Source organism: Rhopilema esculentum, chromosome 12 (genome assembly GCF_057945365.1).
Source record: "Rhopilema esculentum isolate cy_ngs chromosome 12, ASM5794536v1, whole genome shotgun sequence".
In the NCBI taxonomy this organism is placed as follows: Eukaryota; Metazoa; Cnidaria; class Scyphozoa; order Rhizostomeae; family Rhizostomatidae; genus Rhopilema; species Rhopilema esculentum.
Window position 1 is genome coordinate 8,204,983 of NC_142826.1, and position 13,795 is coordinate 8,218,777.

At 35.6% G+C, this 13,795-nt stretch overlaps 1 protein-coding gene across 1 annotated transcript in view; it reads right to left on the reverse strand.

Annotated features, from left to right (window-relative positions):
- LOC135681461 (dnaJ homolog subfamily C member 13-like) overlaps positions 1 to 13,714 on the reverse strand; it is a 53,624-nt gene extending 39,910 nt beyond the window's left edge. Inside the window, exons 1-18 of the mRNA XM_065195951.2 lie at positions 13,367 to 13,714; positions 10,491 to 10,566; positions 9,288 to 9,363; positions 8,739 to 8,812; positions 8,083 to 8,127; positions 7,507 to 7,653; positions 6,900 to 6,953; positions 6,041 to 6,123; positions 5,068 to 5,127; positions 4,603 to 4,666; positions 3,590 to 3,685; positions 3,141 to 3,232; positions 2,757 to 2,842; positions 2,124 to 2,204; positions 1,751 to 1,827; positions 1,156 to 1,222; positions 874 to 979; positions 604 to 703 (exon numbers count right to left, since the gene is read on the reverse strand). Of these exons, the coding sequence (XP_065052023.2) occupies positions 604 to 703; positions 874 to 979; positions 1,156 to 1,222; positions 1,751 to 1,827; positions 2,124 to 2,204; positions 2,757 to 2,842; positions 3,141 to 3,232; positions 3,590 to 3,685; positions 4,603 to 4,666; positions 5,068 to 5,127; positions 6,041 to 6,123; positions 6,900 to 6,953; positions 7,507 to 7,653; positions 8,083 to 8,127; positions 8,739 to 8,812; positions 9,288 to 9,363; positions 10,491 to 10,566; positions 13,367 to 13,434 (1,452 nt within the window). The 5' untranslated portion in view covers positions 13,435 to 13,714. The remainder of the gene's footprint in view (positions 1 to 603; positions 704 to 873; positions 980 to 1,155; positions 1,223 to 1,750; positions 1,828 to 2,123; positions 2,205 to 2,756; positions 2,843 to 3,140; positions 3,233 to 3,589; positions 3,686 to 4,602; positions 4,667 to 5,067; positions 5,128 to 6,040; positions 6,124 to 6,899; positions 6,954 to 7,506; positions 7,654 to 8,082; positions 8,128 to 8,738; positions 8,813 to 9,287; positions 9,364 to 10,490; positions 10,567 to 13,366) is intronic.
- Between the last annotated feature and the right edge of the window lie 81 nt (positions 13,715 to 13,795).

Genomic DNA, 13,795 nt, shown 5'->3' on the forward strand with positions numbered 1-13,795 from the left:
GTCTTGGGTAAAATCTGTGACAATCTTATTGAAATTTGATTTGTGGCCATTTTATTGTTAACCGTAATTGCGAACACCACCAATAAACGTGAATAAATCCAAACGTACAGCAAAGGATGTTTATTTAAAAAACAAAAATTTTGTCATGAATGTCCGGTTTTTCCAATAATCTTCCTGTAACTGAGTTTCAGTATTGTCGAAGCGAGGTCAGAAGTCCCCTTCTCTGACACAAAGGCGCCGGCCATAAAATGCACTTTTTCCAGAATGTTGGTTGTTGAGATCTGTTAGGAATTCCCTCTTCTTGGTCGTAAAACAAATGCTGAGAAACAGTATCTCGATCTCTTAAACCTAAGAAACATTGTATCAACAAGTGAAGCTTACTACCAGTCGTCAAAAAAATGACTTGTCACATGTCGAATGATTATCACCCATACCATGCCTATATTTTTTTTGAACTTTGAGGAAGATTGAAAGATTTAGCTTACAAACCGGAAGAAGGATACTTGACTCGCTGTGTTGCATGTCATTATGCTCTGGGATAAGGGATAATATCATTACGTCATCAAAAAATGTCATTAACGAAAATGATTTCCTGTCATTCACCTGCATTAAAGCCGCCAGCATGTCAATGGCAGCATGAGTTACACCATCGTCTTCTCGTTTCAGAGCTTTGACGATTTTCAAGCCGACTTTTTCACGAAACCTGAAACAGAATACCTTCATATCAAGCAGTCAACAAGCTGCGGGAGTTTGAAACGCTTTCAGTCTATAGAAGTAAGGTGCCTAGTGCCTGTGAAAACAGCGAAGTCTACATTCTTCTGTTTATCTCATATCAGTGCTGATCACAGCTAAAAAAGTATCGTGCAGTCTTACCTATGCAGTGTTGTGAAAGCTTCAAAGCCAGCCTTTGAGGCCACCAGTCTCCTAAGTGCTTGAAAGAAACCTTCCAGATCTTCTGCAGGAACACTGCTAACATCATCTGAGATGAGAAAGAAGATATTTTATCACACAATCATTGATAGAGCAATATTTATGGTAATTTAGAAAACAATCTTTCAGAAAGAAAAAGAAGAAGTTGCCTTAAATGGCACTGTCTGGGATAAATGTACTGAATTTCAAGGTGCAAACAGAGCACAAATCACAATTAAAACTCACATTCATTTGAGAGAAGTGCACCAATCCCTTGGACAATCAACTTCTCTTTATTTTCTGCAAATAGTGTCTGCGAAGAAGAATCATGCAATAAACATAACCAAAAGATTCTTTTATTGCATAATTTTTGCATTTAGCGTGAATTGATAAATATGGTGCCAAAAGTGGGCTTGTGGCACAATTCTACCTATCGACCTAAATACTTCAGATTCAGGTAAATAGCAAACATTCACCTATTTTTTGCAGCTGAGTAAACTTAGCTTTTTGTCTCAAAATTCATAATCTCCAAAGTGATTCGCTGGTCCAACTTTATATATTTATCTTTCAAAACATATTATTTTTAAACCCTTAAATTTTACAGCATAATTCATCATTGAAAAATAAAACCACAAGATTCATAACGGTTTGTGAAAATAAATCTCATTAATTGCAGTCAATTGAAATCAACTGCATTCCTACCAATACCACATCGTGGTCTTTGCTTTGAAAATCAAGACAATTCGCAATACACATTCTTCGGGAAAAATAAATATCTTCCTGAGTAACAATGCTATTGAAGGCCAAAAAGGAGGACTACTGAAAAATGATGTTCACTCACATCTTGTGTAACAGCATGCAGTAGGCCACTGTAAGCGACGTTACTGTTAAATCTAGAGACTGCATCGAAAAATTTCCCTAAAGAGGAATATAAACCGGTTTACTATAAAGTATTTTAGATAGAGCCAATCATTGACAAGTTATGATTCATTTTAGCTTCTCACTTTCGTTTACGATAGATTATAATTTACAATAAAGAAAATTCTAATGGGTTACTTGCTTCTAAGAAGCCAAATTAATGAAAAGCATTTTTACCAGAAATTGTGCAGTAGCTAACATTATTGCTTGAAAGGCATACACATTTCACAAAAAAATCAACGTTAGGTTACTCTAGTTTAAGATTTTTAGCTAAAGAATCGCTTACTCTGACTTACCAGGTGGTGCTTGCAAAAATTTCAAGTGAGTACTTTCTACCTCCTCATCAACTGTTTTATAAAAGGGAGCCATTCTTTGTCCTAGGAGAAATGCTAGAAGTCAGTAAGAACGAATCCAGTCTGTGAAACTAAGACCAAATTTTCTCAGCTTTGATATGCCATTGACAGTCTGCTTAATTACCAAATCATATCGTGGAAATAAATCATCCGTCTTTGCATAAAGTTTAGGTGATCGGGATATCTTGAGGTAGAAAAATATTAATAAAGGCATAACAGCATAATTTTTACAGACTATATTATGCCATACCAGTTTCAGAAGAATATAACTGAGGTGGAGGTAACGAAGGGACATAACAGATGTTGAAGGCAAATATGTCAATTCGGTACATGTAATATGAAGTAACTACACTGGTCTGTTACTTTTTATGATGAGTTTAAGGTTCCATTAGCAACTGATTGTTGTGATGAACTGAGGGGGGAAAGCCAATACATGTTCTGAGTGTCATACACATAACAGCCCGGGAACCTGCATTGTAAAGAAATAGGGGTCTTATTGGCAGAAAATTTTATAACTGACGTGTATGGACCTATCAACTCAACATCAAAAAGCGGCATAGCAACAAAGAGCCCTACCTCGTTTCGTAGGTGTCATTTTCACGTGGATGTCTTGATTCCCACTTGCTCTGACTCCATCCATTAAGCTTGCTAAAAGGGCATCCCTGTAGGCAAATACACATTGACAATTAATGGATATTTGGAAGACAATAAAATATAATAAAATACAAAAAAACCATGAAAACAGTACCACACGTACAAGGATAAATAAATTCCGGTTTCATCAAATTGAACTTAATGTGACACACTATAGCGTATAGCTCAAGACGGTTATAAGTTGAGACTCAGAGTTTTAAGCTTAGTGCGATAATCAGGCACCATGAAGTTAATTTGATATAAAAAGCCCAAGAAAGAGATTGAACGGCGTCAAGTGAATCAAAAGTAAAAACTTGGATTTCAAACCTTTCAGGACAGAGATATTGCCGTGAAGTACCATTTACATATTCAACAGTAAAGAGCTGGGGCGTTTCTGGGTGTCTGATCAAGGCAAAGACCTGTAACAAGAATTTTTGACTAGATAGTCCTCATGTAACACAAAGAAAAGTACAATAACGAAAAGTTGCAAAATTTTCACATGTGCATAAGAAAATGGAAAGCATTTTAAAGACCGAACAGTTACGTGTTATTTCTTTCAAACCTACTGGCATTGCCCTGAAATGCAGGGACATTACAAAAATTTCTTTACACGAAACCTTCCTCTGAATAGAAAATAGATGTGCTCTGGGCATGAAATATCTAGTTAAGAGATCAAAGTACCCAAAGAAGGCTTATACGATCGCCTCTGACATGCTTATGAATAAAATAAAACAAAATTAGATCAAATGGTTTAAAAGAAATAAGGTTTCTCTTACTGATGACAGTGGCTGTAGCGATACAATATGGTACGTTGCTGGATCTCTTTCTACAATGCACGTTTCCGACAAAGAGAACACTCTAGTGACTGGGTCCTAAGATGGAGCCAAATGACGTCATAATGAGAATTTGTCAAATAAAAGCAATCAATGATGCAAAATAAAACGTCAAGAAACAGATGTTAGGAGAACGTTCAATGAGATGGAGGGGTTTAATCTTTTTCCAAATTTATTGAGCATGGAGGCTAGACCAATTTTTCATAAAAACTGATCTTTTTATGCAAACGGGGAATGTCTAAGTGGGAAAAGAAGATTAAGTGGAGGAGTTAGAATAAACGTGACACGGCCCGGGAAAACATTTACAAAAATAAACAACGATTCTTGATCTACAAAACCATGACACAACATATATATGACATCACTACAACTGTATAACGTAAATGAAATGTCCAAATGAATGAGAACTGTAAATTTACAACAGGGGCAAGCCAAGCAGCAAAATTTGTAAGCTGTGGAATGCAGAACTTTTGAAGAAGATTGCACCGCAAAACAGATTTATCTTAATAAACATTCTTTTTCTGCCTGACATTCGCAGTGTACTGTGAGAGGGATTATGACTCTGAAGCCGCAAAGATGTAGCCAGATCAACCAAGCAACATTTAGAAGGAGGAAATGACTGAAGGAGGGACAAAATGTGTCACTGGTATGTTGTCGCCTGCAGGCTAAGTAAATACAAATTAAGGATATCCAAAAGAACATTTTATCGCTTAAATGTTGTGTTTGAGATATGTTTGCTTCTGCTTGCTAAGTTGAACGGTTAATCGACGATAATTATGTCTTCACTCGCGGCTTTGTCTGAGATCTAGTCAAAGGGTAACAGTACATTTGATCACTTTGAAACACTGTTGGAATGTATATCAGGTGATGCTAGCTTAACAAGTTGGAAAACAACCCCGGTAGCCCCTCAATAAAAAGAGATAAGAAAACATGTACAAATCTCTTGTCAACATTACCGAGCTTCTGGGCGTGACCTTCTGTACTCTAAATTCTGTTAACGAGGTTACTGATTCATCATCGCTGTTGAATGATGAGAAAGAAAATTAGGACCTCGCAAAAAAGAACTGTTATGGATTGTCTGCCAAGAATTAATCGGCTGCATTACCAGCATTACAAAGGTAGAGTACAGGTTCGTGTAAAAAGAAAATGTAAATGAATTCTAACTGCCATCTTAGGAGCCGTTCGACAGAATGGCATAAAAGCATTTCAATCTTACAAATGTGGATGAAACATTACTTACTGTGGCCTTACATTTCTTTTTGATAATCTAATAAGCACCACTGACAAAATTGGCAAATTAATTAAAATATTAACTAGAATTGCAAATGATTAGAAGAGTGATAAAATCACAATTTCTTTACGTAAATTCAAGGAGTTTATTGGCATTAGAGAATATATTTTTATCAATGGTGTAGCGTTACCTGAACTTTCCAAGTCGCTGCAGCATAAACACATTAAAAGTAATCGGCTCTTTCTTCTTTCTGTAAAGCAAGCCATCAATCGATATTAAGCTGAAATTTGACTTTTTCAGTCGTAATTGTGGAAATCTAGCAGCATCCACTGCATCACACAACAAGGAGTTAAGGAGTCAATCAATTAGCTGTTTACGGTACCCGTGTACCTTATTTGCTGTAAAAAAGGGTACCGGAAAATATCAAAATGCTTGTTCAATGGAACTCTTTTTGTTTTAAATAGAGACTATAAGCACACAAGGTGTCATTTTCTACCTCACAGCCAGAACTCACCAAGAAGCTGCACGTTTGAAATATAATTATGACACAACATCAAATTGGTTTGGAAACAAACACTTGTCATGAAGATAAAGATAGGTGGCTAAAAACCAGAGACTGATTATCCAAGAGGGGAGTTAAAAATGGTTTTCATTGAGCGACCTCAGCACATAATCTTTTTCAAAAGCGTTCTCTCGTGGTAAGAAACTCTCAGATGGGATAATTGTGGAAGGTTCGCCCCTGAAGTTGAAGGAGATCAGACAGTCTTTGATCAAACTTCAATAGTTCTAACAAAACAATGCACATTTTTCTGGGTTGTAAAGAATTTGGCTGCCAGATGATGCGGGCTGTAGAAAACCTTTCAATAACTGAAGTTTAAAAGCCCGGTAATGACAACTGCTTCAGAATAAATGTCGGCTGCACATCCACCCAAATGAAGGTAAGGCCACTAAAAACAGTGAATCAAAGGTATATACTAATTACAGAACACGCTATGTTTTTAGGAAGGTTAAGCTCATAGGACAAATGGAGGGTTAACGACTGAAAAACTATTGTGTCGTAGGTTGGGAAACAGGCACTTGAACACGAAAGTCAGACTAACAAGCTAAAAGCTGAAAGGCTTTAAAATGACAAAAAGAAGACAAAAAATAATCTTATTACTAACTGTATCGATATGCCAACAAAAGAGATTGCAGTGTCCATGACCTTCTTGATAATTTCATCTCTTTGCTCACATGCAAACAAATGCTGTGAAAAGCAACGAAAAAATCCGGTGAAGCTGAAATCTAGCAAATACACATCGTTTGTGGTAAGAATACTGTCTTAAGCAGTCATACATATAAGCCCTTATAGCAAAAGCCTACTACTTGGTTTAAACGTTTTACTAACCACCCTCATTTGAAAGAAACCTGGAACCAAAGTTGTAGCAATACTTACGTTCAGAAATTTTACTGGAATTGAAAATTTGAAGCAATAATTATCACAGGCAAATTTATTCCAAGAAGAAGTTGTTTTCTCAACCCCAAAATAATCTGACAAAAGCAAGTTGTCCTAAGCAATAATAGTTAGGTGCTAACTCAAAGGTATGCATGACTATCTGACTGGGAAAAAATATGACTATTTGGTTGTTTATTGGCATCGAATTTTCAGCAAATGAAATTTAGTCTTTTCGTGTTGTAAAAAAAGGAATACTTTCTTTACAATGAGGAAAGATGGAGGTTTAGACGGTCAAAGCCAACAGAGAAGAGGATTGATTCGTACATTGGTTAAGTGAGGATGGGGGTAACAATTTAATATTTTTAGCGTTGTAGTTAGCACTTTTTAAGCAACGTTCAAACCTAATTGGCGCTAACCCAGGATAAGACGTCAAAACTTGACTCATCTTTGTTTAACCTAGGCTAAATCAATTTTGTATTCGAGGTTGCTTGAGCTCGGGTTGAATCAATGTTAGAGTTCGCAAAGTTGTCAGTAGTTTGTCATTAAATATATTTGTAAAGGAAAATGCATAGTCTTGGCATACATACTAGTCTACTGAATCCTCCAGTTATTATGGCGAATCCCCCTGGATAATCTGATAGCTGAAATAAGGAAAATCACAAGATCAACCTGAAATCTTGAAAAAAACATCGGACCTATATCAAGCTAGCATTTCAATAATAAAACAGAACAATACTTCATTGTACTTCTCAAATAACCTGAACTGAAAAGTTTATTTTTAAAACTTGAATGGATCTTGAATGGCTTCTCTCCTATGGAGTTTTTGAGCCAGGACTTTGAGTTAGGATCAGCCGTGATATTGACCCAACAGGAGTGGCAGCTGCATAACAACAGTAATTCGTTTGACCTACTCGATTTGCAGATCATAAAAAACATGGCCTATATTAACCATTCCAATTCATAACCTTTTCATTATTAATGATCTTTGCTCTAACTTCACTTAATAGTAATATAGAAAGCTCAATCAAAAGGGAATCGACAGACATCGAAGTGACATAGGTCATTGTCTATCAAAGTTGGCCAATCAATAAACGTGATACAACTCACACAGTTACTGATTGGCCAGCAGTTAATTGACAGATACAGACAAAGGTTATGTCATATGGCAGAAAAGTTCAAAGTTCTGTTACATACCAATGTTATACCCTCCATGTCTTTATAATCATATGAACAAAGTTTCTTATTTGTAGAAGGACTGATTTGGTCCAAGGAGCATGCTGTTACTTGAAGAATTGTTGATACACGATTATCACTCCAATGGTGTTTAAATGCATTGTATCTCTAGAAGCAATAATAAAGGAAATATTGGAAATAATCTATTGTTAAGCACCTATTTAATAATTCCTTGTTACAATTCACATGTAAAAAATAAAGGGCTCTTATCTTGATGAATATAATTAAACTTTGGTGCATAGAACAGGGTGGTCCTAAGTTACAAATTTAAGTTCGGCAACAGGCAACTGATATGATGTACAGTATAGTATATGAATGAACACAAAAAGATGAAAAAACAACTTTTCTGACATTAGAAGCATCTTTTTCAATTAGGTTACATGGTTAAAAAGATTAATCAATATTCAAAACTACCAAAAGATTACATAGAGAAATACTTGAATAAAAATGTTTTCAAGAAACAATATTAAGGAAAAGTCGACATCAATTAAATCAAAGTTGAAGTAAGTGCCATAAATATATATATCTTATACTCACAGGTTCTTTTTGACCTTTCCATTCTGCAAAATTACTTCTCATTCGCTGGTATTTAAATGACAAAAAGAATTAAACATAAATTTGAAAACAATGCTTTTGCTAGAGGTGGAAGTCAGCCATAAAAACACAAACTGTAAAACATATGTAACAACTATTATGATCATCATGATCAGTGTGCCCTCCCCCCTCCCCCCTTCCCCCCAAGAGAAACAATTTTTCCAAAAATCTTTTGTTCTATCAACCATTTTAGTCAGTCTAACTTCAACCTATATCCTTGCTAAAGAAACAGGTTTATAATAGTACCCGAGCAAGACCAAGGCATTTAAAGCCACCCAAGGGACCCAAATAGGAATGAGCAGAAAACATCACCAAGGCTCCTAACATAACAAATGTTAAACTTTAGGCAAAAGCCATTTAACTAACACTAATAAGTGAAAAATAAGGTATAAAAATTAGGGCCCTGTTGTGCTAGCACTCTAAACATGACAAAATTGACAAACGTAATCCCTATTGTCTTTGAACAATAGGTGTAAAACTGCTATGCAAGTTTTCTAGTGCACTAGCAAAACTTGTTCTGGCTGGATCCCTCAAACCAGATGGACCCCTGCAGTAGGATGAACTCAAGATATGGAAAAATTTATTTAAGTTAACCATACCAATGCATCTGTGAGAAGTTCAGCTCTTTGATCCAATGAAAAAGTCATAGACTGTGTCTTTCTTCCTTCTTTACCTAAAATGTCAGTAGAAGTGACATAAAAAGCATAACAACTATAGTCAATTGAAATAATATAGAAAACATTAAAATTGCATGCAAAAAATGAAAATAGCAACAGTTTGAATGGCATTTGCTCAAATATTGAAAATGAAATTCAAAAACATATATACACGTGTAAAATAATGCATGATTTATTTTGCTTAAAACATTGGTGCTTAAAAACATAAAACCTATAAAATCATACTTAAGAAATAGACTGTCACTTGCATATTGTACAAAGCCCAACATTCTCAACTACTCTTAAAACGATAAAGATCTTAATTTCTTGTTTGCACTTTGGAAATAATAGCATTCATATGTTAACACACAACAGATTTCTTTGCATTAAAATAGCAAATGCAAAATCTTACTTTCAATTAAATGACAATTTTAAAGCATTAAACTAACTTTGTCTCAATAATGCATATTGAAAGCTACAAAACACATATACCTTTCTTTACATTGATAATGAATTCACCAGGCGATTTTGCACTTGGGCTGATTCCATAAAACTCATTGTAAGGCCACTGAAAAAAAGATAATTTAAAGTTCACAGTTTGATCAACAGATGATAGTACAAAGCCTCTAGAAACATAAAATTATACCCATCCAGAGATTTCTTTCTCAGAAATCTAGCCAGTGGACCGAAAAATGTGACAGCTGCTGGGTGTACAAATAAAATCTTTCATTGTTGTGGGCAGTTAAATTCATGGCAAAAAACATACAGTATTTTAAAAGTATTGAATGCTTATATATATATTTGTTTCATTTTTGATAAGTACATTAGCAAGTTTTACCCAGCTAGTTCCAAATTGAGGTTTATTTGAAATTTTCATCAAAACATTTTCAGTGATAAAGAGTGCTGCATGGTCCGCAATCAAAGTCAAATAAAACTTTAATTGTTTCCATGAATATTTGGCTTTTTATATAAAAAAGTCTTATTTTGTTTCTAGCAGGTTGAAAGACTACTGGAAAAATTTGATTGCTTTTTTCTTATATCTTGATTATCAGGAAATAAAAATATCATATTTCTTTTAAAACATATATATGCTTATATATTTCAAATATATGCTTTACTGTGGCCAGAATTAGTCTGATAAAGTGCTTGTTAGAGTTTTCAATATAAATAAATTTGGATACAGTGACTTGCTGGTATTTCAAAATTCTTACTTGCTTTTTAACAATACCAATAAATTTGCTATTTCAATCTTGGTAGTTACCATTTGCAACACATGTATTACAATAATATAACATATGTACTACTCAAAGAGTCTCACAAAATCATCACATCACACACACATATAAACACAGGGGCAGATCCAGAGCAAATTTGAAGGAGGGCAGTTGGTAGTGGGGGCACTGGAAAGTTTTCAAAAATTGATGACATGAGTACGCTGTATACAACAATTTCAGATACCTTTTTCAGAATAAACAACATAACTTTGAGGTAATCCTTGAAGCAAATTAACCTATTGGTCCAAGAACCTTTTTTATCTGATTCTCATTCTTCAAAGGGGCACACAATTTCCAAAAAAGGGGTACCAGACTTGCTTCAACTCGTTGAAGAAGGGGCAACTGCCCCTAGTTGCCCCCCTTAAATCCACCACTGTATCAACATAATTTCATGCAATTTCATTGACCCCATTAAACCCACCTGATTTGTCACTTCAAGGTTGACAGGGTTGTATGTTGTAATTGCCTTGGAACCGATTGAAAAGATTCGTTTATACCTAAGAATTAAAGAAAAAAGTTGAAATTCAAACTTTTAACAATGGAATGTATCATACATGATGCATAGGGAAGTGAATACAAGCAGCAACGATAACTATGAGAGCTTTGCACTTCTAAGAGATTATGTGAAACAGCCTGCAAACCAAATTTTCAAACATTTATTGAGAACAGATAAATTAGCAAATGTAAATGGATTGCTGAAAATGTTTTTGCTCTACATGCTAAATTCATTAAGTGGATCCAAAAGTATAGAAAATAAGTACTTTTTATTGACAATTTGTGCTAAAAATGAGATTCAGAATGCTTTACCAGGAACAGAAGGCAGAATTGAGAAAAAACTAATGAAAAGTACACAGTGATTCCTATGCCAATGTGTACTTTCTGGTAACAACCACTAGCAAAAGAGAAGTTGTGTTATCATCACCATCATCAAGTGTCATCTTCGATCCGAAGGTTGACAACAAGATTTCTCAGAAAAAAGTGGCGGCTCACAAATGTATTCAATGTATCAGCCTAATACATAAAATTTTCGAATTGCACATGAAGTAGCATCAGACCTGGTTTATTGTTAGTTTGTTGAAATCGAGAAATTCAGTTTTCTTGTCTGAGTGCATTACTAAATGGGGTGCTAACAAAAGAAAAATTGTGTAGCATTCAAGCACAATATGACTGATAATAAAAAATTGTGCTGTATTGAATTGGTGGTAATTAACGCAAGTATGGTCCCAGCAAAACTGCCGAGCAGCCTCAATGTATTAAATATATTTTTTAATACAACCAATCAAAATCTCTTTGTGTTGGAGAGCTCTCTGTGGCGTCTAGTCTTGTGCTACCTGTCCATAAGTATCTGCCTGTGCAGCAAATGTATTAAATTTCATTTTCTAATACACTAAAACTACAGCTCTGAGAAAGTGGTACCATATTTCAACAAGAAGCAAGTCTCTGATATCATCGGCTCCAGTTCTTTGCTGCCTTCATCTATCCCTCTTTCCCCCAGTGTACCCTTCCAGCACCAAGTCTGCCATCCTTCCACGTGATCCCTCTTCATGTGTGACCTGCATAGCTCACTTTTCTTTTAACTAGTCTATTTGCTAGATTCCTTTTATTCCCTTTTCTTTTTTCAATGGTAGCATTTGATACACTGTCTTTCCAGCTGACTTTGAGGATGCTGCGGTAACACCAGAATTCAAATGCAGTAATTCTGCTCAATGCTTCTTAGCTATGCATCCAGCTTTCTTCTCCATTACCAAAAATGGATAATATATAAGTATGAAAGTCTTTCTTTATTTCTTACTTTAGGTCTTTACTCAACAGCTCTTTCAGATCTCAAAATTCGCTTTATGCTCAGCCTATTCTATGTTTTATTTCTTCGGCACATCTGCCATCCTCATCTTGTGTTATGGAGTGTGGTAAATATAAAGTTAAGTTGCTGGAGCATGGTATGAAAGTCCTTGAAAGATTGTCAGAAAAAATAGATCTTAAGAGAATTATCTTGAAAGTCTGTAGGATATAATTTGGTTTCATGCCTGATAGAGGGTCAGTGGGTGCTATCTCCATCATAAGTAGAGTTAAAGAGTACTACATTGGAAAGAAGCTATTTATGTGTTTTGCTACATGGAGAATGGATTTGACTGGGTTCCAAGAAATATATTGAATGGGTTTTGAGCAACTGGAATGTACCAAAATGTTTAGTTCAAGCAGTGATGAACTGGTACAAGAGTGCAAAGATGAGAGTACGGGTTGGGGATGGATACTCAGTGTAGGTGTTCATCAAGGAGCTGTACTTTCACCACTTTTGTTTGCAATTGTCTTAAGGTAGGTCTATATGATCATTTTCAGGTAAAATTTCCATCATATTTACTCCACATTTTTTAGGTGATCACAGAATGTAATTGTGTAAATGATAATACAAGTTGCTTGAAGTTGCACAAAGCAGCAAGAATTAAATCCCTTTTAATTGCTTGATAATGGGCCATCACTGATTTTGCATTTGAGCAACTTGCATGGCTGCTTACATGATCACATTCTGTGATCACATAAGAAATTTGAAGTAAAAATGAACGGGCCTTTAGATGTCATGTGAACGGGCCTTTAGATTGTGATTTCTAATGAGGGAAAAAAACTGTCAAGCATGAATTGTTGTACAGAGACAAATAAGTTTTGATGGCAGAAACCATACAGAAGTGTTGGAAACTCAATTAAGCTGCTAGAATTCAGCTTGTAAAGTGAGTAAAAAATGGTCAAGTTAAATGCACAGTTCGAGTCAGAGGAATTTCTTAAGACCTGCAATAGGACCAAGCCGTGTAGTGTGTGGAACAGACATGGAATTTTTTGACTAAAGGCAGTAGAGGAAGGTTATAGGAAGAAGAAGACCAGAGTTGAGTATGAAAGGATTGGTGGAGAAGGAGTGTCCTAAAGTTGGAAATGAATTTTTTTGAGGGTGGGAATGATCTAGTGAAGATGCACCAAATCATGGAAGGAAATTTAGGTACCCCTTGGAAAAGGGGGGATTTATACTAATAAATGACGATGATGATAGTGCCCATCGTAGGCAGAGGAAACAGAAGAGCTTCCCTGATAAATGCTCATATGCAAAATAAGAGATCAGTTGGATGCTCTATATAAAAAAACCTTGATAGGTACCAATATAAAAACATTTAAAAAAGAACAGCAGCCATAATTGGAACAGGTAATTTGGCAACTTCTCTGACAAGGCTTCAGGCTCTGAGTTTGACAGATGGATCACATGTCATAATTTGTCACCATGTCATCAATGATATGCGAGCAAAATCCACATACCTTCCCCTCCAGGAATGTTTTGTGGTCAAAAATGAGGAGACATCATCGTTTCCCCACGTTGTAGCCATTTTTATCGTTGGAAACTTTTCACATCACGACGTTCGTTCTTGTTTTTGGTTCCTCCTCCTGGTCGAATTGCTCAATCTTCCTTGTCATGGGATACAGCAGGGATAATACAGAGAGCACTTCTCCAGAATCAAAGCCAGCTTCCCTGCAATACTGATGAAGCTAGTTCTAGTAAATTCATGAAAATCGCAAAATAGATATCAATTCCCCTAGCTCAAATATATTTGCTTTCCATGGTTCCCTTTTAGCTCTCTACCATTTTGAGGTCTTCCGATCGCAAGTGCAAAGTGTAATGCGCCTCCCCAGCTACGAAATTAGTTAGTTCCCAAACCTTTCTTTTGAGATATTTCGATGGTAATCGCA